Source organism: Macrobrachium nipponense, chromosome 21 (genome assembly GCF_015104395.2).
Source record: "Macrobrachium nipponense isolate FS-2020 chromosome 21, ASM1510439v2, whole genome shotgun sequence".
In the NCBI taxonomy this organism is placed as follows: domain Eukaryota; kingdom Metazoa; phylum Arthropoda; class Malacostraca; order Decapoda; family Palaemonidae; genus Macrobrachium; species Macrobrachium nipponense.
This window is the reverse complement of record NC_087212.1, coordinates 23,465,146-23,489,437: the sequence shown is the minus strand read 5'-3', so window position 1 is coordinate 23,489,437 and position 24,292 is coordinate 23,465,146. Positions and strand designations below refer to the sequence as shown.

At 41.1% G+C, this 24,292-nt stretch overlaps 1 protein-coding gene across 5 annotated transcripts in view; it reads right to left on the bottom strand.

The window, feature by feature from the left end:
- The window catches only part of LOC135197844 (uncharacterized), a 218,497-nt gene that overhangs the window by 70,222 nt on the left and 123,983 nt on the right, over positions 1-24,292 (bottom strand). Inside the window, exon 7 of one of the 5 annotated variants that reach the window (XM_064225020.1) lies at positions 7,065-7,170. The exons of 3 other annotated variants lie outside the window; for them this stretch is intronic. In XM_064225020.1, coding sequence (XP_064081090.1) covers positions 7,065-7,170 — 106 coding nt within the window. Of the gene's footprint in view, positions 1-1,676; positions 7,171-24,292 lie in introns of those variants that run through there. One more of the 5 variants, XM_064225019.1, reaches the window with a different exon arrangement.

Below are 24,292 nucleotides of genomic sequence, written 5' to 3'. Positions count from 1 at the left end.
TAGAAAGTACAACACTAATATGGTTCAATTGATGTCCCGTTATCTTAATCCGGACATGATCCGTCTTAAACCTGGTTTGACCCTGGAGCCGGTTAGGTCAGAAGGTCCTTCCTTTTCATCGCAAGAGGCCTTAGCTCTGGAGACTGCTGCGGCGACCATCATCCAGACTGTCTCCTGGCTGGATTTGTGGCACTGCGATAGCCAGGATTGCGATAATCAAACTTATTTTGCTTCAGCTAACTGCCTGCTGGAGACTATCGACCGTCTCTTACAAGCTAGAGGCATTTTGAGTCTCTCTAGACAGTTATTAACCAAGGCCAGAAGAGAACCTGCCAACTGTCTCCATCAGTAACAGTAGGTAGTATACTGCAGGTAGTACACTGCAAGTGGTGCCTCTCCAGGGGAATTTCTTGCACCTGTGCCTCTCAATAATTGAATTAAATTTTTCTGATTTTTAAGGTATGCTAAAGGCCTGTTAGTACAAGCTACAAAAGACTATACGTCGATGGTGTCCTCTGTTCTTAGACATGTTAACCTGGATATTTCTAATGATCTCAACTTGAATGAGAGTCTTCAATTCTTAATCATTCTATTGAAGGTGAAGTTCTTCAACTCCTAATCATTCTATCACTTTCCTTACTTAAGTTTTGATGTGGGGAGCATGAAGGTACACTATAGGTAGTGGTTTTAGTTTGCGGTCTCATGGGCTTGTTGGACCAAAGCACATGGTCCCTATTACCTTTACTTCTCTGGAAGTTGTAACACCCATAAGAGCTCCCACTGCTGTCCTTCCTGTGGGCCTTACAACTTGTTAAGTAATGCTGGCAGCAGTACTCTCCAGGAATGATAACACAGAAGGTAAAGAATGTTTCAAGTTTCTGGCTAGAAACTGCTTGGAGATTTTTTTTAGATAGTTGCACTAACACACCGCCTTCACAATGTGGTGACCAGCAATCTTAATAGTTGGTAAGATTCATTCAAATATGTAATATAAATTTTCATTATAAACTTTATTACTTCCTTATTTACCGACTATTAAGTAACATCCCTCCTAGTCTCCCCATTTAATAGTTTTCTTAGTAAAATCCCTCCTAGTCTCCCCATTTAATAGTTTTCTTAAGTTTTTCTGAATACATGGTAAAAATTCCAGTCTCACCTGCCCGGTTATTGGCAGACTCGGTTAATGGCGATCTGGTTTTATGGCGCTTGTCTAGTGTCATCAAATCGCCAATTTATGGTGCCATAACATACCTAACCAAAACTTGACGCCATAAGTGCCATAAATTACCAAGTTTCGGTTAATGGCAGCTTTCGCTTATCAGCACCCCACCAAGAATGGAATCCCCAACAATAACCGGGGACTGCCTATAATCTTTAATTTTTCATGCTTGCCAAACTGATGTGGGTACAAGTTTTAGAAGCTTTCTTAATACAGTAGTTGAGAAGCCCTAAAATATGTTAAGTTTTTTTATGAAAATTTGTAGTATGGAACAGGTTAGAATGAAACAAGCACAAGAATAATAAGGTCAGATTTTGTTTAAAAAAAAAATGCTAAGGAGACTTTTAGAGTAAATGTTTATACTATTCCTATTGAGGTAGGGGATGCTAGACTTTTTGACCATTAACCTTGAGGTGAGAAGCTTCTGAAGTGGATGAAGAACCTCTCAATGCCTCCCCCCCCCCCCCCCCCCCGATTAATAGTATTTTTTGACACTTTATTGTGCTGGATAAAAATAACTATCATCCTCTTTCCTAAAAGCTGTTTTTCAAAGCCATATCTTTACAGCTGTCATGGGGCAAAGGATGAGATTATTTTCATTCCCTACCTGCATGCGTAAGATGTAAGCTGGGGTTATGTGGAAGACTACATCTTGGGTACAAAACTAGCTATGTAACTCGCTCCGTGAGAATGGATGAGATCATGTGTGTGTAATTCATTAGCTGATGCAAGGGCTACTAAAATCACATACTTTGGTGTGAATCTCTTAAACTGGTGAGAGTTGGGTAGTATACCCCTCTTAAAAGCTTTGATACAATCTTCTCAATTCACTGGAAGCAGCTACGTTAATAACCCTTCATTCAAACACTTAGACTAATGCTAGTTTATAGTCCTCAACACACTGCCTCTTAACTAGACAAATGCAAAAGATAAATCACTGAGACATAGTATAGCATGGAACAGGTCACCATTTATGCTACACCAGTCTAAGAGGATTTTCCACTGATTGGTATAGCCTGGAAATGGATTACTTGGTTGGACTGAAAATGACTAGCAGTTTGAGCCAAAAACCTTTAAGGATAGATCTAATAATAAGTCTCCAGTGTGTAGATTGAGGATGGACAGATTCTCTGGTATCACCCAAATTGAGGTTGATGGAGTAACTGGCAATTCCAGAGGCTGTCTTTGATGCTCTGTTAACATTGCCAGGTCTGGGAACAAAGCTGGCTGGTGGTCTGTTAATTGCTCCCAGACCTGGCAATATTAAGAGACTACCAAAGACATCTGGAATGGCTGAAGTTACTCTATCAACTTCAGGTCTGTTAATATTGCCAGGACTGGGAACAAAGTTTGTTGAGGACAGCTTTGTTCCCAGACCTGGCAACATTTAACAGACAACTAAAAACAGTTTCTGGAATAGCTGAAGTTGCTATATCAACTTCATTTTTGGTGATACCAAAAGAACCTGTCCATCTTGAACATATCAGTGATAACAATGTCATACAATAGGTGCTAGAAGGCCCAAGTTTCTCCGATATTTGCAGTTTTGGAATTTTTTGTTAAGATGAATGGCAATGAGAACCACTACATGATTGCCTGATAACTTACACAGTTCTTAGCAATGTTTGGATGCAGGAACCACTTAGCTGGAATTGTCTTGTCTTTTCTGCTCAATGTATCTGCCACTACTTTTTCTTCCCAAGATGAACTGAGGAATCTGCATGGTAGTTTATATCTCCTCTGACCACTGTAGGATTTGAATGCATAAAGGGCACATTGACAAGGATTTCCTTCCCCTTTTTTCCCCTCAAGTAGGCAAGAGGTATAATATTAGGTATACTATAGCTTTGCCAGCAGCCTGTTCTTTCAATGTCAAAGAGTTAAGGCAACTGTCTTCAACTCCAACAGGTTTATATGTTCTCCTTTGACCTAAGACTATTGGCATGAAGTGACATAGTGATGAATTTGGGCACCTCGTGATTGATTAGAACTGTGACTGCCTGGATGAAAAGCAGTTGACTAACTTCTGTTCTGCTGCAGTTGTAGAGACCTCAGTCAGCAGCAACTGGAAGGAACTAAGTTTCCTAGGAAAGTCAGATAGTCTAGAAGTCTGTCAAAAGTTTGCTATGGACACTGTGACTTTGCGGCTTTCTCAAAAAAAGGCTGCAACCATTGGATTCTGTCCCAAGATGGGCATGCATTAATGGGGTAGGGTCCAACTTGATGCCTATATTAAATGACATTTTGGTTGAGAAAAGGATAAAATCTGATCAGCCCCAATTGACCACCAGGCCCAGATAATATACTCCATTAATATAGTTCTGCTGTTGATGCTATAATTGGCCAGTTGTCAAAGTTCCTCAACAACCTGATGTTCCTTCTGTGGGCCAAAACTTTCACTGGGAACCCCAGTGAAATTTTGAGGGGCTGTGGCCATCCTACAACTAATAAGTCTGGTCTCGAAATATGCATGATCAGATTGTGAGATTCCCCTTTTATATGGTTGCTAGTTCTCAAAAATAGATTTTTTGTATCTGCGAAGCCATTCAAAGTCTGCGAGATATGCACCACAAATGTATCAAATCTTGTCTTTCCAAGTATGTATTGTGGGGGAGGGGGGGGGGTTCACTGGTATCTGAGGGAAGGGGTAGGGAGGGAATGTGAGAGAGAGTTTTCCTGCTCAACCATTAGCTAAGACTGAAAGCTCCGCTTCACGTATTTGCGACGTCATAGCGCAGTGTGTATGAATGATCGGTATCATCATCATCTCAATACGTATTATTCAGATCTGCGCAGTGTATTCTGAATGATCGGTATCATCATCATTGCCATAGGTATTATTCAGATCTGTGAAGTGTATTCTGAAGGCTTCTGCTCACCCATTAGCTAAGACAGAAGGCTCCGCCTAATGCATTTGTGACATCATAGCACAGTGTGTATGAATGATCGGTATCATCATCATTGCCATACGTATTATCCAGATCTGCAAAGTGTATTATGATCATCCGCATCATGTATGCCTCTGCCTAGAAGTCAAAGAGGAAGACCTAATTCAAAATTCAACATAAAATGACAGTTTCTTGAAAAGTTTAGATCGAATGATTCTCTCTCCCTCTCCCAAACACATCTGCTTCTCTGTTAATCACTTTTACTAATCATTTTCATCAAAATCTATTTCAACAATATAAAAAAATGTATGATTAAATCCCAAAAGTTAGTTAAAACAAGTTAACCTAGACAAAAAAAATTCTTACTTCATGATCAGCAATGACGAAGGAAAGAGCAACTTCTATTTTGGCAGTAGTTGACAACTTGAAATCCGTCATTGCTGAGCATGAAGTAAGAATTTTTTGTCTAGGTTAACTTGTTTTGACTAACTTGGCAATTGATCATTTTTTTTTGTATTGTTGAAATAGATTTTGATGAAAATGATTAGTAAAAGTAACTGACAGAGAAGCAGATGTGTTTGAGAGAGTGAATTGTTCGATCTAAACTTTTCAAGAAACTCATTTTATGTTGAATTTTGAATTCTTATCATTCCTTTTTAAGAAATTGTAATTTCATATAAAATTTTAAATTTTCATCAGTTCTTTTTTATTGTAGAATAAATTTAGATGAAAACAATTACACAGTGAATGTGACAGACACAGAAACTAGATAGGCGCTCCTAACCAAGTTTGTTAGACCTAACGGGAGTGAAGACACGCATGATCTGCCAGTCCCTGAAACCTCAAATGGTTCACAAAGCCTTCCTTCAGCAGAAGAACTCTTCATGGAGGATGAGATAGAGAATTTTAAAGGTGTTTTGGCAGCGTACAGGTAGAGGAAATTCCATTCAAAAAGTTTATTCAAAGGAAACGACTATATCGTACAGTACACTTGCACCCAATGGTGGCAGTGTTTACGTGTGGGAGTTTTCACCATCCTGGTTATAATTTTAAACTTTTTCAAGTTATTAAATCCTTTTTAATGTTTTGTTCATCCATAAGAACAATTTCATATTAGAAAAAATTACAGTATAGTGTACATAGAAAGTATTGAAAATGGGTAGTATAAAAAAGTTTGACTGGGTAAGTTGCTATTTGCCTTGGCCCTAATGGAATTATTCCCATAAGGTATGTGTATAAAAATCTGCGATTTGCCAGTCCTGCGAGCCCATGGATCAACCAAATTCTTGCATAATTGGGACCGTACAGTAACTCAAGCCCTTGCACCCATTTCTATAGCTAAAACATGAAGTCTGACCTTAGTATGCAGAACTATTTGGAATAAATAGTACCCTAGGACCCAAAGGCTGATTATGTTCAGGTTTTTAGAAAATGTACAGAACTATATGGATGAATAGCATTTTTGGACCTGAAGGCTACTTTCTTTTATGTTCTATTCACAAATCTGGGATATTGTGAATAGGAACATAAAAGAAAGTAGCCTTTTGGTCCAAAAATGCTATTCATCCATATACAGTTCTGTATAATTTATAAAAACCTGAAAGTAATTTGCCTTTGGGTCCTAGGGTACTAAGGTCAGTCTCCATGTTTGAACTATAGAAATAAGTCCAAGGGAGTTGAGGTTGAATGAGTATCTGAACCCTCAGGGACCTAAGGCAAACTCCTGTCCTTAAAAGAAGTTAAATACTTATTACAGCACCTCAATTCATACAAAGTAACTTTTCTTTTGACCAATTATAAGTACCTTTAAAGTCGGTTCTAGTCAACATACTTGTGCCATATAGTATGTATAGAAATAAGACAAAGAACTTTCTGACAGGCTGAACTGAAATGCACTGTTTACTTTGGATATTCAAATACTGTGTACCTATGTTGCAGCATACTAGAATAAGATAAACCTAATGCTGCTATCATCAAAGAGTACAGCCAATTCAAATGCAGTCAGTGGGAATAAAGCATTAAGGACAGTTTAATCAGATTACTGAGCTAACTTATTTAGCTCTATGTGGGCTAGTCCAAAGGATGGCCTTATTAATAATAAAGTTTTGATTTTCTTACTGAATTTCAGCTTTTAAAAATATTATAATTGGATTATTGGAAAAAAAATGAAAACCAATTAAAAAAACCTGTTGCCACAAGTTGTCTACTCCAAAGCAAAATAGTATAATTAACACTGTAATTACATACCAAACTGAAATAGTAGCAATGCCAAGGATGAACGTGAAATGAAAATATACCAATATTGGAAAGTACAAAATGAACAAGAAATTACTACTGAAAATATAATCATTATGAAAATGAAGAGTGAAATTGCTAAAATTTGGGAGTACCCAAGACAAGAGGTACGTTGTGGAAAGAACATAGTACAAGGAGAAGCTGTTTTCTAACAGCTAAGAACTTTGGAGTTTTAATGTCTTTTCAGACCAGGAGGAATTCTGGAAAGCTGTGGACTGCAGGATTAGGCTACACTATACTGTAATAGGTTTGTGTCAAAACAAATGAACAATTCTTTTTTTAACCAAAATAACAATTGTTAGATCAAAAAAGATCATGTAAATTTTTGGGGGTTCCAATTGGTTGTACAGTTCGAATTTCAGAAATAAAATCTCTAGGAGAAAACAAAGTGTTTGCATAACTTGCTGTTGTCAAAGACCAAGGATCCTGACTGGAATTACCATCTCTTTGTTCTTGGATGTCTTGATATTCAAAAAGCACAAGCTGTATTTTACGTTTAGCCTTTTTGCAAAGATCAGGATCAAGTTTGTTTAATTCAGAAGTTATAAATTGACAAAATTCTGAAGATTCCTTGTGCTCAAAGTATTCAACACACTCTAAGGCATTCATGGCAGTAACCATTTGTGACTCATTAAAGGTCACTGTTTTCTGATCATTAGTACCATGTTTAATTTGCTGAACAGGAACTTCCTTAATAGAATTATCAGCAGAAGTAGGGTATTGGTGGCAGACTAGATCATCAGTCTCAGTTTCTTCATTACAAGCCTCCTGTAAGGTGATTGGTAATTTTTAGCAACCATACCAAAATGAGTTTGTAGTGCAACTTACACAATAAACAAATCTTCATGCAATACTGTGGGTTATGCAACTGAATAATAGGCATCTTGTTTGTTTCATACTAACCTGCAGAACTAATATTTGTATGTACCTTTCATGCCCAATAACTGGATGACAAACCTATCTACATTAATCCTAAACATTCAATACACGTTAAAATACCACATAGTATATATATGTCTACTACACATACAGTGCTACCCCAATTTTACATGGCATTAGGTTCCAGATCCTTCTGCAGAAATGCAAAATCCCTCTAAAAATGTTTATAACTGGCTAATAACTACCAAATACCCAGTAGCCCATTAACCAAAATGCTTATAACTGTCCATTTTAACATTTCACCACTTAATTTGATAGTTTAATCAAATAATATACCTTAAATTACCATACAAAAACAATTTGATATTTCAAACAAAAATACACCCCAAACCATCATCCCAAAACATCTTAAGACATCTTATATTAGTACCCTTTTACAACTGTTACTCTTAAGTATATATGGTCCCCCTATAATGCTAATAACAATGATTTACTCATTTTAAAATATTAACATTAGTGTAAACTGCAAAACATCTTAAAAATGTTAAATACAAATTAAATAAATTTTTAATACAGATTAAATAAATGTCTTGCAGAACATTTGACAACTAATCAAGTTACCCCTATGCTGTATACATACATAGCAGTGAAATATTAATAGTTTTAAATTATCACTAATTTGCTTCTTTTGTATAATAACACTGTTTTCACATATTACTGTATTTATTGTGTATGTGACTCAGTATGTATAATGATTGTTATGATCAAATGACAAATTTTCAGTCAATTTGTATTTTTCATAGATAACATGTCTTCAGTCTTAACTATAGGATAGGATATCTTCTAGCGCCAGCTGGAAACCGGTTACTATAAAACAATAAAAGATCGTAAAGCAAGGAATCTGTGGCATCTGGCAACTCATGCATATTTGTACGAGGTGGATGCTGGTCACTTATAATGTATAGTTATGTATCTATTAAGCTCACTCTAGGTTGTGGCCTGGACTGAGCATAAAGGTGTATGAATCTCTCTCTCTCTCTCTCTCTCTCTCTCTCTCTCTCTCTCTCTCTCTCTCTCTCTCTCTCTCTCTCTCTCTCTCTCTCTCTCTCTCTCTCTCTCTCTCTGTGAAGGTAATGGTAAGATGTATTTGAAATGATAATACTGTAAAGTTTTTTCTGGGTTCGACACATGTCTGCCGGTGAAAAGTTCCTGTAGCTCACTTTTTCAAGTATAAATAGATCCTAAATATACCAGAGAAAAAGCTAGCATGGTATGCTGAAGTTACTACCCTCAGCTCGAACACCCCAAGGGCGTCGGTATAAGCATAAGGGCGAGTGGAAGCCACTACTCACAGGTCTTCTGCCAATTAGAGGATTCCTCTTCAAAGTCCCTCCCACGGCAAGAGCCATTACAAAGGCTACTCCCCTTACCTTCCGCTCGCTCTCGCTACTACTACTACTACCCGCCCACCATCTTCATTCCTGTAATTAGCATTGTGAGTGCAACACGCGTCTCAGAGCTCCCTTAGTGCTTTATCTAGAACCAGCGATGTCCTCTGTGGAACTTCCTCCTTCATCTAAGTTGAGTATTCCAATTGGTGTTTTCGTAATTTGTATCGTTACGATGCATTCGATTTGTTGCCTTCGGCCCCTTAGAAAACGTTTTGGGGGTACCACTAGTTCATCCGCCATTTTGGGTGCATCATCAAAGCACGTATGTTGTTATTACTCGTTATTTCCTTTTTATTTTTAATTTTATGTTAATTTTATATTCATTATAGTCATCAGTGACGTTTTTTCGTATCACGTACTTCATTATTTAGCCGACCGAGTTCGGATTGGTTCGGAAGGAAGGCTCATGATGTCCTCTGGGGTTTTTAAAGAAGGGTTGATTAATTTATATTCTAGCCTCTGGCTTCCCCCCAGCTTCTCAAGAGCGTGTTCATGCATCTCTCTGCATAATTTTATCACATATTGGTATATGTAATTTTGTCAGGTTACTAGTAGCCTATCGTATTTATCATTGGAGAGGAGAGGATGTGAGTCATGCATGCGTTATTGTTTAATGCGAACAAGAAAGGTACTTGATTTTAAGAACGATAATTTTCATATCACTGAGAGGTTGGAAGAGTTGCTTCCCTCCCTGGCTTACCTAACCAAGCCTAGGCTAGGTTTTGGAAGGTAGGCCAGGTGCCCCTGCCCCCTATACCCCTTATGCCTCTCCCCCCGTCTGTGCTACGGTACTAGTGGGGAGGATATCAAGGATAGAAAGTCTCTCTCTTATCATATTGTTGGACCTATCCTCCCTACCTGTCCAGGTCGAAAAATTAGAATTTGAAGGGTTTGGTCAAGGGCCACCGTCACACCATGATGTCCTTAGAGGTTATCTGGCCTACCTGACCGGTTCCGTAGTGATCTCGGAAGGTTAGGCTAGATCCATACTGGGTATTCTCCTTTCACCTTATGTTCCTTTTGCAACTCTTTCATGATGCCTCATTATTATTATATATAATTTATTGTATTGCTTGTAGATTAAGTGGTCTGTATGTATATCGTCCTGGCCTAGCCTCCTTTAGTATAAACTTTAGTAGTAGGCCATGAGCTCCCATTTGAGAGTGATCACCGATCGGTCGCTGTACCAATCACAACGGGCCATAGGTCCTTCCTCTTTTCCGGTCCGGCAGGTCTCAGATCCCACGTACTGGACATACATTTACCTTCCAAGGACGGAATCAGGAGCAGGCAAATACACCCAGAGATTTTCTGTTATTCATTCAGTGAGTTGAAATCATTTACTGAGTAAGTCTTGAACCAATATCTAGGTTAAGGTGCATGCTCTCGCCAGAGTTAACTCCGGCGTTTTGTGCTAATACTCATAAGAAATTTTCAACGTACAGATGGTCCATTGTCAAGCGGTAGGGTGCTCCGCTACCTCGGCAAGCCCTACGGCCAAGTAGTTTGCCGGTCGCACGCAAACTGCGCCATGCAACTTGAGCACTACATGGTCTGGCACCCGGACACGTGCACCATCTGCTATGAGATGGTGTCTATTCTCTCTGATGAGAAAGTATCCTTACTACGTCATTTGCATGGAATTTCTGTTACAATAACTTAAGAAGTTTCTTATAGATACTATTCCCCGAGTGTTGTGTTAATTCGATTTCCTCTCTTACAGGCTACCTTGTCCCTCCAGCATGAGGCAAGGGTAGCGCTTAAGGGTTGGGTGTCAGGTCTTGGGAAGAATGCGCCGGCGGGACAGCCGTACGTCCTGGCTGAAGATCTGTGCTCCCTTCTGTACCCGGGGGCCACGGCTACGATGGGTGTTCCGGCACACATTGCCAACCCCATCATAGAGTCCATCCGACTGGCGACGCTGCCCATCCCGGAGGAACAAGATTGTGACCTGATGACGGAAGAGGTGGCGGCCATCAGCCTTCACCGCGAACCAATGGCCACCGAGGAGGAGGTAGGTGGGGAGGTAAGTGAGGCAGGTAGTCTCTTAAGTGCTACTCCTTCTTCTTCCTCTTCTTTCCGGGGCTTCTCTAAGTCCACCCCTGCTTGGGAAGGATCGCTTTCGGTCATTCCCAAGCTTAAATTGGTAAGACCTAAATCCCTTCCAAAGGGATCCAAACCGACTCCGTCAGCGGCAACTAAGTCTTCGTCGGCCCCGCAGCCGTCGACTTCTGCTACCAAGTCGCCTGCTGCCAAGGATTCTTTCCCTCCTAAGGGGTCGGGAGCCAAATCCGCCAAATCCAAGGCGGCGGAGTCCGGATTTGACCAGGAGGCCTTCGCTAACCTTCTAATGTCAAAAGTTAGGGAAGTGGTTGACGAGAGGCTTGAGTCGATACGACTCGCCTCGGGCTCAGATACCTCAGGCCAGGCAATAACGTCCCTGACCGAGAGGATCAGGCCCCTGGAGGAGATGATGACCGGATTCCTCCATTCCGGAACCCCGGCTCTGTCCATGACAGTGCCGGATGCGTCAAAGCTGCCGGCCTTCGAGAATAACAACCCGTGGCGGTTGGCTTTACATGCCCCATTCTCAGATAGGAAGTTGACAATTGAAGGGTGCGGAACCCGTCTGGTGGAGGATTTTGAGTTCTTCCCGCCGGGTCTCCAATTCCCATTCCCCGGATTTGTCAGACTAGCAGAACATGCGCTAGTCAGAGTAGAAAAGGTCCTGAAGGAGACAGTGATCTTCCCTAGGGATCAAGCTCAAGCTGTTTGGGTTCGCACCCTCTCCGACTGGGGTTGCGTTAACACCAAACTAATGCCCCATAAAGGTAGCTTTACAATGTTTGTGACCCCAAACGGAGTTCCGTAGCCCTGTACATCCAAGGTGGCGGAACTAACTATGCAAGCGGTGGCGGAGGATAAGCCCTAAAAGAGACAGAGGCTACCTCTCTACTCTTCCCCGCAGATGTGGAGTTCTGGAATGACGCTCCGGCTACGTTTACGGCAGGAAAACTTGATCCGGATTGCGCTTCCACCCTATTCACCGAAAAGCTACCTAGGATTCCAGACCACTTGGTCAAAGCGGAATTTGAGGCAAGGACCAGTTTAGGAAGGTCTATCAACTCTGTCACTGCGGCGGAGTTGGTAACATCAACCTACACTGAAGAACAGTTGTTCCGGGTCCTTATGAAAGCTCTGCTACAGACTTTCCAAACGAACCTGCACAATTTCGTTATGGCAAGACGAGCATGCAGGAAGTACGTCCTGGCTAATGCCTCTATAAGGCACGAGCCTAATAGACTCATAAAGTCCTCAATATGGGGCGAAAATTTGTTCCCGAAAGACGAGGTCAACGTCTTTCATGAGGCAGCCAGAGCCAACCAGAGTCTTCAGGTCCGCTGGGGACTTCCTTCCAAAAGGAAGTTTGATGGACCCGGACACCAATCCAGACCCAAGAAGAGGCCAAGGAGATTTCATCCTTACCAGGCCTCCCGCCCTCAGGCGGTCGTGCAAGCGGTTCCGGTCTCTCAGGTCGGTAAGCCTTCGACATCTAAGGCTCAACCCCAGCAACAGTTTGTCCTAGTACAAACTTCGCCAGCTCAGCAGCCTTCGACCTCGACAGCCATAGTGACCTCCCCAGCCTTCAACCCCTCCTACGAGTCGTGAGACGCATTTCGCGGCTACAACAGGCATGCCGGAAGTAGCAGGGCCAGAGGTGGTGCCCAGCTACGAGGCAGACCAAGAGGAAGAGGCTTCCGTGGAGGCAGAGGTAGCAGACCTGCAGCCAGGCAGTGAGAACCCGCAGGTGGGAGGGAGATTATATCTCTTCCGGGACCATTGGACCTTCAGTCCATGGGCCCACAGTATAGTCTCAAAAGGTCTGGGGTGGAAATGGGAGAAAGGGCCCCCTCCACCAATCAGTTTTTACCAGATTCCAACGGCGGACCTTATAGACTATACCAAAGATCTCCTGCAGAAGAAGACTATGAAGAAAGTAAAACGCCTAAAGTTTTAAGGACGTCTGTTCAGTGTCCCAAAGAAGGACTCGGACAAAAGAAGAGTGATTCAATGCGACAGATTTCGCATGCTGACCATCTCGCAGGTGCGGACCTTACTTCCGTGGGGCCGTCACCACCTCTATAGATCTTACAGACGCTTACTATCATGTTCCAATAGCAAGGAACTTCTCTCCGTACCTAGGCTTCAAGCTAGGAAAGCAGGCTTACTCATTCAGAGTCATGCCGTTTGGGCTCAACATTGCGCCCAGGGTATTCACAAAATTAGGAGAGACGATAGTTCAAGAACTAAGAACTCAAGGGATAATGTTAGTAGCCTATCTAGACGACTGGCTCATTTGGGCAGCCAGCGTCGACGAGTGCCGCAAAGCAACAGCCCAGGTGATAAAATTCTTGGAATTTCTGGGTTTCCAGATAAACAAGGAAAAATCTCGGCTCGTTCCAGCTTCCTGCTTCCAATGGCTGGGAATCCAATGGGACCTAAACAAGCACAAACTATCTCTCCCACCCAAGAAGGTCAAGGAGATAGTGACGGCTACAAAACAGTTCCTCAAGAACGAAAAGGCTTCTCGGCGTACCCAAGAGAGAATCCTAGGTTTGCTACAGTTTGCGTCGGTGAAGGAAGTCCTATTGAAAGCCAGATTGAAGGATATCAATCGAGTGTGGAGGGAGAGAGCCAACATCAATCTCAGGGACAAGATCTCTGTAATTCCACCCATTTTGACAAAAAGGCTCCGTCCATGGAGGCACGCCGGAACCTGGCCAAGTCAGTACCACTGCAATTCCCTCCGCCGTCTCTAACTATCCACACGGACGCATCTCTGAGCGGCTGGGGAGAATACTCGCAACACAAGAAAGTCCAGGGAATGTGGTCGGATATGTTCCGCCAGTTCCACATCAATATTCTAGAAGCGATGGCAGTTTTCCTGACCCTAAAGCGACTGAATCCGGCCAGAAACAGCCATATAAGGTTAGTCTCGGACAGTTTAGTAGGAGTCCACTGCATAAACAGAGGAGGCTCCAGGTCAAGCAAACTAAATCACGTATTGATTGCGATATTTTTGTTGGCGGCGAAAAATCAATGGCACCTGTCAGCAACTCACCTGGTAGGAGTAAAGAATGTTATCGCAGACGCACTTTCCAGGGCAACTCCGCTGGAATCGGAGTGGTCCCTGGACAGGAAGTCATTCCAGTGGATTTGCAATCAAATCCCGGACCTTCAAGTAGACCTATTCGCCACAGAATCCAATCACAAACTACCATGTTACGTGGCACCCAACCTGGATCCTCTAGCCTACACCACAGATGCGATATGTCCATAGATTGGAACAATTGGCAGAAGATTTACCTATTTCCACCGGTGAATATTCTGATGAAGGTCCTGCACAAGCTAAGATCTTTCACAGGACAGGTAGCATTAGTGGCACCCAACTGGCCAAAGAGCAACTGGTTTCCGCTTCTTCTAGAACTGAATCTCCGGCCCAAACGGATCCCCTGTCCAGAACTGACACAGGTAGTACAAACTCAGACTGTGTCAGCTTCCTCAAGAATTCTGCGTGCCCTAACTTTATGGACTTCATGAAGTTTGCGGCCCAAAAGGACGCTAGTATTGATCCACTAAACATTTTATTCATGGAATCGGATAAAAGAGAATCAACGCTCAGGCAGTATGATTCAGCAGTGAAGAAATTGACCATTTTTCTAAAAAAATTCAGCTGCTCAAAATATGACTACAAATCTGGGGATTTCATTCTTTAGAACTCTATTTTAGAAAGGCCTAGCCGCTAGTACCAACGATCAAATATTAACTTGTCAGATTCATACTTCTCTTCAATTCCAAGAGCATGTGCCCATCTGAGACCAATAGACCACCCTCATATGGTCTCTTGGTTTTTGAACAAAGTATTTAAATTAGCCTCACACACTGATAATGAGTCATGCTCATATATAACCCTTCTCAGAAAGACCTTATTCTTAATGGCCCTGGCTTCAGGTGCCAGAACATCTGAATCTCGGCTCTCTCTAAAAATCCAGATCATGTTGAATTCCTCCCATCGGGTGAAGTATTACTATCCCCAGATCGGAAGTTCTTGGCTAAGCATGAGGACCCACAAAACAGGTGGGCTCCATGGAAAATTATTCCTCTGACACAGGACGCATCATTGTGTCCTGTCGTTACCCTTAAATCCTATTTGGACCGGACTTCCGAAAAATCTTCAGGCCCCCTTTTCATTAGAGAGAAAGGTGGTACGATTTCTCTTAAAGGTATTAGACAACAAATACTCTACTTTATTAAACAGGCCAACCCGGATTCAGTCCCACACGTCCATGACATCTGAGCAGTGGCTACCTCCATTAACTATTTTAACAATATGAATTTCGAAGACCTGAAGAAATATACGGGTTGGAAATCTCCAGCAGTATTTAAACGCCACTATCTCAAGAACTTCGAGGCCCTTAAATTCTCAACAGTGGCTGCAGGGAGCATAATCTTCCCTGAATAACCGAGTCTTATCAACTCCTTCCCTTAGCCCCCTTTTTGTCAGTCCTTTTTCCCTTTAATACTCTCTCCTTCCTACCTGCCTCGCTCGTATTCCCTGCCAACCCTCTCTCTTCTGGGCCGCGCTGGTCGGTTTGCCATCCCGTCACTGGAACATGTACATAGTGTTGAGACCATATTGGTATCACTGACCTGTCTGTACATACCTTCTGTATATTGCTTCAGATACCATTCTATTATATTGTCTTATTATATATTATCTTAGTATTACTAGTTTTAAGCCATAGTTTAAGTTCTAGTGTAATTAGTAAGTAAATTTTCCGCCTTATTACAGCGCATTAAATTTATTCTTTAAGTGAACCTTAGGTTTCATTATCCCCTTTTTACATACTTGTTTGGTATCTGTTAAGCTTGGATGGAAATTCTCTGATACTTTTTCACCAGCAGAAACAGGTCAAACCCAGAAAAGGGATTTTGACAAAGGAAAAATCTATTTCTGGGGGAAGACATGTGTCGCCTGATGAACCCATCCCTTCTTCTTTCCCCACCCTTAACCAGTCCAAGCTTGGGTGTCTATTCCAGGAATGAAGATGGCGGGCGGGTAGTAGTAATAGTAGCGCGAGCGAGCGGAAGGTAAGGGAGTAGCCTTTGTAACGGCTCTTGCTGTGGGAGGGACTTTGAAGAGGAATCCTCTAATTGGCAGAAGACCTGAGAGTAGTGGCTTCCCCTCGCCCTTATGCTTATACCGACGCCCTTGGGGTGTTCGAGCTAAGAGTAGTAACTTCAGCATACCATGCTGGCTTTTTCTCTGGTATATTGAGGATTTATTTATACTTAGAAAAGTGAGCTACAGGAACTTTTCACCGGGCGACACAGGTCTTCCCCCAGAAATAGATTTTTCCTTTGTCAAAATCCCTTTTATGATAAAGCATGTTGTACAATATTTAAAAAATTTGCTATTATTTTCATTTGATTTTCCAGTTTGCTTTTTTTGTAAAATAAAATTAATATAATTCGTAAATATTTTAAATATTGTACAATATGCTCTATCATCAAAAATTTTTACAGCAATATCATTTCAAATACAGTAGTGCCTCAGGTTACGAAATTAATCCGTTCCAAAGTGGCCTTTGTAACCTGATTTTTTCGTATCTAGAACTATGTTTTACATGTAAATTGCCTAATTCGTTCCAAGCCCTACAAAAACACCACAGTAAATTTTATAATACAGTGGTACCTCAAGATACGAAAGGCTCAACTTACGAAAAACTCGAGATACGAAAGCTAATACGAAAAATTTTACGGCTCTACATACGAAAATTTTTCAAGTTACGAAAGGTTGTTGCTGTAAAGTCCGAGATTCGCCCGGACCACCAATAACAATTTTGAAACTCGCGCGCCACCAACTGAGTAGACTCGCCACCATCCTCCTGCTCTCCCATTGGTTCCTGATGCTAGTCACCGCAATGAGATCCTTCCCTCCTATTGGTCAGCATCCTTCCCATCATGCATCTACTACGTAGCAGCGTGCCTCGGCCACTCGTCCCAGCATCGTTATTGTACGCACGCGGTATTCATTCTTTCTAACGATTTCCTTTATTATGTAAATTCGTTAGTGATTTCGTTGCAGTATACATACTTTATCGTGTTGTGTGAGAACTTTACTCTTCTTAAACGTAAATTACGTACAGTATATAGTAGTCATGGGTCCTAAGAAAGTTGAAATTCACGGAAAGAAGAGGATGCTCTCTTTGGAGACAAAGATGGAGATTATCAAGAAGTATGAAGCTGGTATGCGATTGAGTGTGATCGCCAAGGAATACGGCCAAAATCTGTTGACAATAGGCACCATCCTCAAGCAGGAGGATGTCACGACGAGATGGAAAGGCTTCTTCTTGTCTGGATAAAAGACAAAGAAATCGCTGGCGATACGATAACAGAGACGGCAATCTCCCACAAGGCCAGCGCTATCTTCGGTGATTTGATTGCCCAGGCCGAAGACGACGGAGGAGAAGGGACATCAACACCAACCCCAGAGTTCAAGGCTTTGCATGGGTGGTTCGAGAAATTCTGTAAAAGGACTGGCATCCATTTGGTGGTGCAGCATGGGGAGGCTGCCAGCTCGAACAAGAAAGCAGCCGAAGCCTTTAAAAAGACGTTCGATGAGATGATGACCAAGGAAGGCTACAGTTCTCAGCAAGTCTTCAACTCTAATGAGACTGGCCTTTTTTGGAAAAAAATGCCTCGTCGGACGTACATCATGCAGGAAGAGAAGAAGCTACCCGGGCATAAGCCTATGAAAGACAGGCTTACGCTCACACTTTGTTCAAACGCCAGTGGGGATTGCAAAGTGAAGCCCCTACTGGTCTATCATTCCGAGACTCCTCGAGCCTTCAAGGCCCACAAAGTGATTAAGGAGAAGCTTCCAGTGATGTGGAAGGCTAATGCGAAAGCCTTAGTAACGAGGCTTTTGTTCACGGAGTGGGTAAATCTGTGTTTCGGCCCGACAGTGAAGAAATTCTTGGAAGAGAAGCGCCTCCTTCTGAAATGTCATCTGGTGTTGGACAATGCCCCTGCCCACCCTCCTGGCCTCGAGGAAGATATCCTAGCGGAGTATTCCTTCCTCAAGGTTCTTTATCTTCCGCCTAACACCACCCCTCTCCTCCAGCCCATGGACCAGGAAGTGATATCGAACTTTAAGAAGCTGTATACGAAACATCTTTTCAAGAGATGTTTCGACATCACCGATACCACAAACCTCACTTTGCGTGAAGTTTGGAAGGAGCATTTCGATGTTGTGATATGCATCTGACTCATTGACCAAGCTTGGCAGGAGGTTTCGAGGCGAACCTTGAATTCCTCGTGGAGGAAACTCTGGCCTGATGCCGTATCCGCCCGAGACTTTGAGGGTTTCGACGTGGGCGAAGCTGGTGCTGCAGATTCAGGAACAGTTGACAATCCTGAAACTGTTTTGCAACCAGATCTTGACAAGATCGTTGCATTCGGCTAGTCCATGGGGATGGTCGTCGACGTGGACGACATCAACGACCTTCTCGAGGAGCACCAAAAGGAGCTTACGACAGATGAACTGAAGGAGTTGGAGGCCATGCAACATAACATCGTTCAAGAGGAGTTCTCTAGCAGCGGCGAGGAGGAGGAGGACGACCCTATGACAACGGCAGAAATTAAGGATATTCTAGCTGCTTTTCATAAAGTGCAATCGTTTGTTGAAAAAAAGACTCCCCGAAAAGGCTTACATAGGTCGTATGCTTGCGCAGTTCGATGAGGCTTGCCTGAGTCATTTCAGGAACATTGTGAAAAGTAGGCAGAAGCAATCTTCCTTGGATAGTTATTTTTTAAAGACGCCTTTAGTATTAGCAGAAGCAAGCAAAAAGGAAGAACCAAGAAAAAAAAAAAAAAAAAAAAAGTATGTAAAGTATAAAAAAGTAAAAATAAAAAGACAAAAAAAAATTTTTATTTTAGTTTTTTGTAAAGTTAAGTGTTACAATTTTGTTAATGTGTTTCGTAAATTTTAGTTTTATGTATGTTTTCCTTACATTTTTTTATGTTTCGTAAAGTTAAGTGTACGTACGGTATCTGCCGTTTGTCCTCCTCCTCTGTCGCCACTTTCGGAGATAGCCTGACTCAAAAGGCAAGCTTCCACATTTTACTACATACGTACAGTATTTCTTGTATACCATGTACACTAATACACTTTATTTACATGTAATTAGCAGTACAGGCGGCCCGCGGTTAACGGCGCAATCGCTCAACGGCGAATCGGTTTTACGGCTGTCGTCAAAAATATTCATTAAAAAAATAAGGCATTTTAAAGGTATTTCTACAGCACCATTTTCAGTTAACGGCGCCGCTCGCGCCGTTGTCTAACGAGTTCATACATTTGTAGAAATGCCGTTCAGACCATAAAGGTTATGCAAATTATATCAACAAATATTATGGCGAGTTATTACGTAGGTATTAGGGTAAAATATATGCCTCTGACGCTGTTCTATATCGAGTTGCATAAGTGCAAATTTAGCTATGGATGTGTCGATTTATAAATGTTCCATGCTTTTGTTTAAAATGTGTATGAAAATGTATTACGTGAAAGGTATTTTTGTTTCTGCACAGAAATATGATACAAAGGCAGCTTTTGAAACTGCCCTTCATGTTATCAAATATGACGTTTTTTCATGTTCTTTCTGGTGAGCCGCCCCCGCTCTTCCGAAAATGTCTATTTAAAAAAAGTGCAAATTAGCGATCGATGTGTCGATTTTATAAATGTTTTTGCTTTAATTTTTAAAATGTGTATGAAAATGTATTACGAATAGGGTATTTTTTTATTTCTGTGCAGAAATATGATAAAAAGGCCGCTTTTCTGTGCAGAAATATGATAAAAAGGCCGTTTTTGAAACTGCCCTTCAAGTTATTGACTACAATGTTTTTTCGTGTTCATTCTTGTATGTTGCCGTCTGCCGCTCTTCCGAAAATATAGTTAAAAAGAGTGCAAATTTAGCGATCGATGTGTCGATTTTTTAAATGTTTATGCTTTTATGTTTAAAATGTGAATGAAAATATATAACTTAAAGGTATTTTCATTTTTGTACATAAATAAGATACCAACTAAGGCAGCCTTTGTAACTACGCTCCACGTTCTAAGGGGATGTTTTTTCATGTTCGTTCTTGTCCGCCACTGTTCCGAAAAATGCATGGTGTTATTTTATTAATTATGCATCTTTTCCCTAAATCCTTTAAAAAGTTATACAATAATTCACTGTATCCAAGAATATTGTATGTATTCTAATATTATTGTATTATAAAATACTACGGCAAATTTAAGCCAGTATTCCGCAGAGCGGCCAACGTTGTGGTTTAAAATCAGCTGATGAATACGAGACTGAGTTTGTTTCACTGTAACGCAATTCTGAGCGAATTCTCTTGCTTCTAGTTAGCATAAACAAATATCTAGATACTTGACTTATATGAGACAAGGTTATTTTTCCTTATACAACATGTTTTTAGGTGGAAATATTTATTGAATGTCTTGTTGTGAATGTGAACAAAATTTTTTTTTCGTTAACAGATTACGTTAGCGGCTTGTTTATTGCGTAAAAAATTATGTGATTCCGTTAGCCATAATCCTATATATCATCGTAATACGAACTTAACGTTATTTATCTTATATCAGTATGAAACCAACAGTAAAATGTGTTCTTTCAAGCACAATAGTTTTGATTAAAATGATATCCCAATTTTATCTACGGTTGTGTTTAATGGCATACGTTTACTGCAGTTTTATCCTTGTTGCCGATGTACGATAATAGTCCTTAACAGCTTGAACAATTTTCTCAGCTTCAGTTTATAACTAGGTTTAAATTTAACAATATATTTCCCGATTGATCTTTCATCTATATTGATCTTTGATCTATAGCAAATAAAGTTATTACATTAAGATATCTCAGTTCTATTGTATACATAACGCCATTTATAACAACTACGGTAATAGTATACAGTAGTACGATGATTGAAATACAAGCCAAACGGATGTTATCCAGTTCGTTTATACTTAGAAAAAAATTAAGTATGTAGTTTCTCTTTCAGTTGTTCAGCGCTGTACACATTAAAACCATATTTTCATCATTCTCTTTTGCTGTTATTGAACTTATGTAACTAGAAGATGGACAAAGTTAGGCCATTGTAATTTGATCTCTCATAAAATCGGACTATCGTAAGACTAATGATCGTAACTTGAACACTACAGCTACCTGTACATTGTATAAACTTTATTATATCTTTACATACTCTAGACACCCAAAGGATTAAAGCTAGGCTTTTTTCACACTACAGTATTTACAATGCTATAATGTACTGTACAGTACTACTGTACAGTAAATTCTATAGCACTATACTGCACAAATATAATTTTACTTATTGCGCCATTGTGCCATTACGGCGCCTTTGACTGGTCTAGAGTTTCGAAAGAAGGTGGCAGTAGGCTTTAAAATTGCTTAGCGTCGAAAATCACTTAGCATTGGTGGCCAGGAACGGAACCCCTGCCGCTAACCGAGGGCCGCCTGTACGTTAATAAGTTAGGTATTGAATGGTCCAAATTGTTGTAGTATTTCATTGTTTATTGGAGGGCTTGGAACGGATTAGCCATTTTACATGTAAAATGCGGTCCAAGATACGAAAAACTCATGATACGCAGGGCGCCTCGGAATGGATTAATGTCGTATCTCGAGGTACCACTGTAAAGCTTAATTGACCAATAAACAATGAAATACAACAATTTGGACCATTCAATACCTAACACAACCATGACTGTACCTGTAAATAAAGTGTATTAGTGTACAGGGTACAAGAAATACTGTACATACATGTATGTACGTATGTAGTAAAATGTGGAACCTTAACCTTCCGAGTGAGGCGATGTCCGAAACTGACAACAGAGGAGGAGGACAAATGGCAGACAACATTGAACACTTAACTTTACGAAACACATTAAAGAATGGCAGAAAACATTAATACTAAACTTTACACAACACATTAACAAATGGCAGAAAACATTAACACTTCTTGATTATCACATCCTCATTCTCCATAGAAAGCATCCTCTTCTTTCCGTGAACTTCAGCAACATTCTTGGGACCCATGGTTAATAACGTAAGTAATTAAGTTCACACACAACACAATAAAATAACTTACAGTACAACGAAAGCGAAATCACTAACACGAATTTACGTTAACAAACTAAATTTATGTGAACGAATGAATTCCAGGTGTTTATGATAACGCTGCCGCAAAATATGGTCAAGGAACACCTTTTACATAGAGGCATGATGAGACAGATGCTGACCAATAGGAGAGCAGGATCTTACGGCGGTGACTAGTGTCAGGAACCAATGGAAGAGCAGGAGGATGGTGGCGAGTCTACTGAGTTGGTGGCGCTCTAGTTTTAAAATTGTTCTTAGCGGCCTGGGCAAATCTCGGACTTTACCCTTTCACAACCTGAATTATTTTCGTACACAGAAGCAAAAAAATCTTCATCTTTGCTTTTGTAACCTGAATTTTTCGTACATCGGGACTTTCGTATGTAGAGGTTCCACTGTACATCTTGCACTACCCTGAGAGAGAGAGAGAGAGAGAGAGAGAGAGAGAGAGAGAGAGAGAGAGAGAGAGAGAGAATCGGTCACCTATTATGTTCAGTATGGGGCACAACCTGGAATTAGCTTAATAGATGCATAACTAATTTACAAGTATACTGTAAATCATTTTTATCATAAAAATCAGTATTTAGTCACATACACAATATGAAAAAATACAGTACATAATAAGCAAATAAATAATGCTGCCCTACAAAAAAAGCAACATAGTAATAATTTTAGAGATAAATGGTCAATAGAAAAACACAAATTAGTGAAAGTTCTTCATGGAAAAGTGAATAATGTGTTCCACAAAAATCCACGACAAAGTGGACTGTGGTAAGGTGAAATGCGTAAAATCAGGATGAGGCCACTGTATAATACAGCCACATAAATATATCCTTAAATACATACATACATGTACATGCAAAATTTACACTGAAAACAACAGGCAACGAGCCATATGGTCTCCAAGAAATTAGACTGCTGTAGCTTGTTCCTGGTTGTTTAAAAGTCAAAACGACCAGATTCTCCCCCACTCTTGTTGGGGGAGTGACTGAGCTCCCTCCAACACCAAGCCATTCCTTTCTTTGTCGCTGTCCAGTGCGCTCTGAAGTTCGACAGCTCCTCATTGTATTGGGCAACAATCATACTTTTAGTTATTGTATACTAATTGTCTACATTATTATGGAAGATTTATCAAGTCATAGCAGTGTGGCTTCATCAGCTTTAATGAACTCAAGACGCTGCACTTCTTGTCGCAAACGGCTAAATGTTAAACTTGATTTTGACGGTCATACTGTATGTTCTAATTGTAGGGAGTATGACTGCTTCAAGAGTAGCTGCGATCAGTATAAGGATTGGTCTGTCTTGCAACATCAGGAATATGTAACTTTCATTAAGTCAGTATCTTTCAATGATTTGAGCTCTATCCTTGGTAACTAAAGAGATATTGCAGATAATCAGACCAAAGATTTAGCTGATATTGTTAGGATCCCCTGGTCCTGTTTTAGCTTCACCTGTGAGCGATCCTGTTGTAAAACAGTCTGTGCATTCATTACCACACCATTTCACAGGTAGTGGGAATATTCTGACTGGAGTGCATAGCGGGGTCATGGTTTCTAGAGTCTCCCCTTCCCCTGATATTCAGCTAGATAGGGATAATGATGTGGATCTTGAAGGTGATTGGGAAGATCTGTGTAGGCCTAGGTCAGGCAGTTATGTTAATGAGACTTCGTTCCGGGCCGCACGATCGTGCATTTTATGGGGTGGGCGAGGTCCTAGACCTATGCAGATTTTTGGATTCTGTGGGGGTTAAGTCAGGATCTGGCTCATCTTGTTGTATGCTAGATGGTTGGAGTTATCCACCTAGACCAATTATTGTTTATTCTGACTTAGGGGATGGTTTGGTTTCTAGTGGGGGTAATATGTAACCTTAATGTTGGGACTAGGTTTGGGAAGGTTAAAGAGAGCGGGTCACATCTGAGGGTTAGATTTTCGCCTAATGTGAAGTAGTGTTGATATTGGTAGGGAGAGGAAGGATATTTTTGACAGGGTGAAGTCCTCTTCTGTATAAGCCCTTCATGCTCTGGCTAGTAGAGTGAGGTGTCAGTTTGGGTCCCAGCTGGCTGAGTCCTTACAGCCCTCGGTTACTCCTACGTTGTCAGTCAGGGTGGAAGAATCTCAGGGGTGATTGTCTGATGGGGAAAGGGATGATCAGGACTCAGTTCCTGCCTTTCTGAATATTGCAGATTGCAGAGAATTTTCCAGTAAGACTTGCGGTTCTGGGGAAGGAGAGGCAGCCTCAGTGGGAATGTACAGGGGCATGCAGAAGTTTGTTATGGTACTTTTCCTTGAGGCTAGAGGTCTTCCAGTTCAGGCTAAACAGTGTTCTTCAGG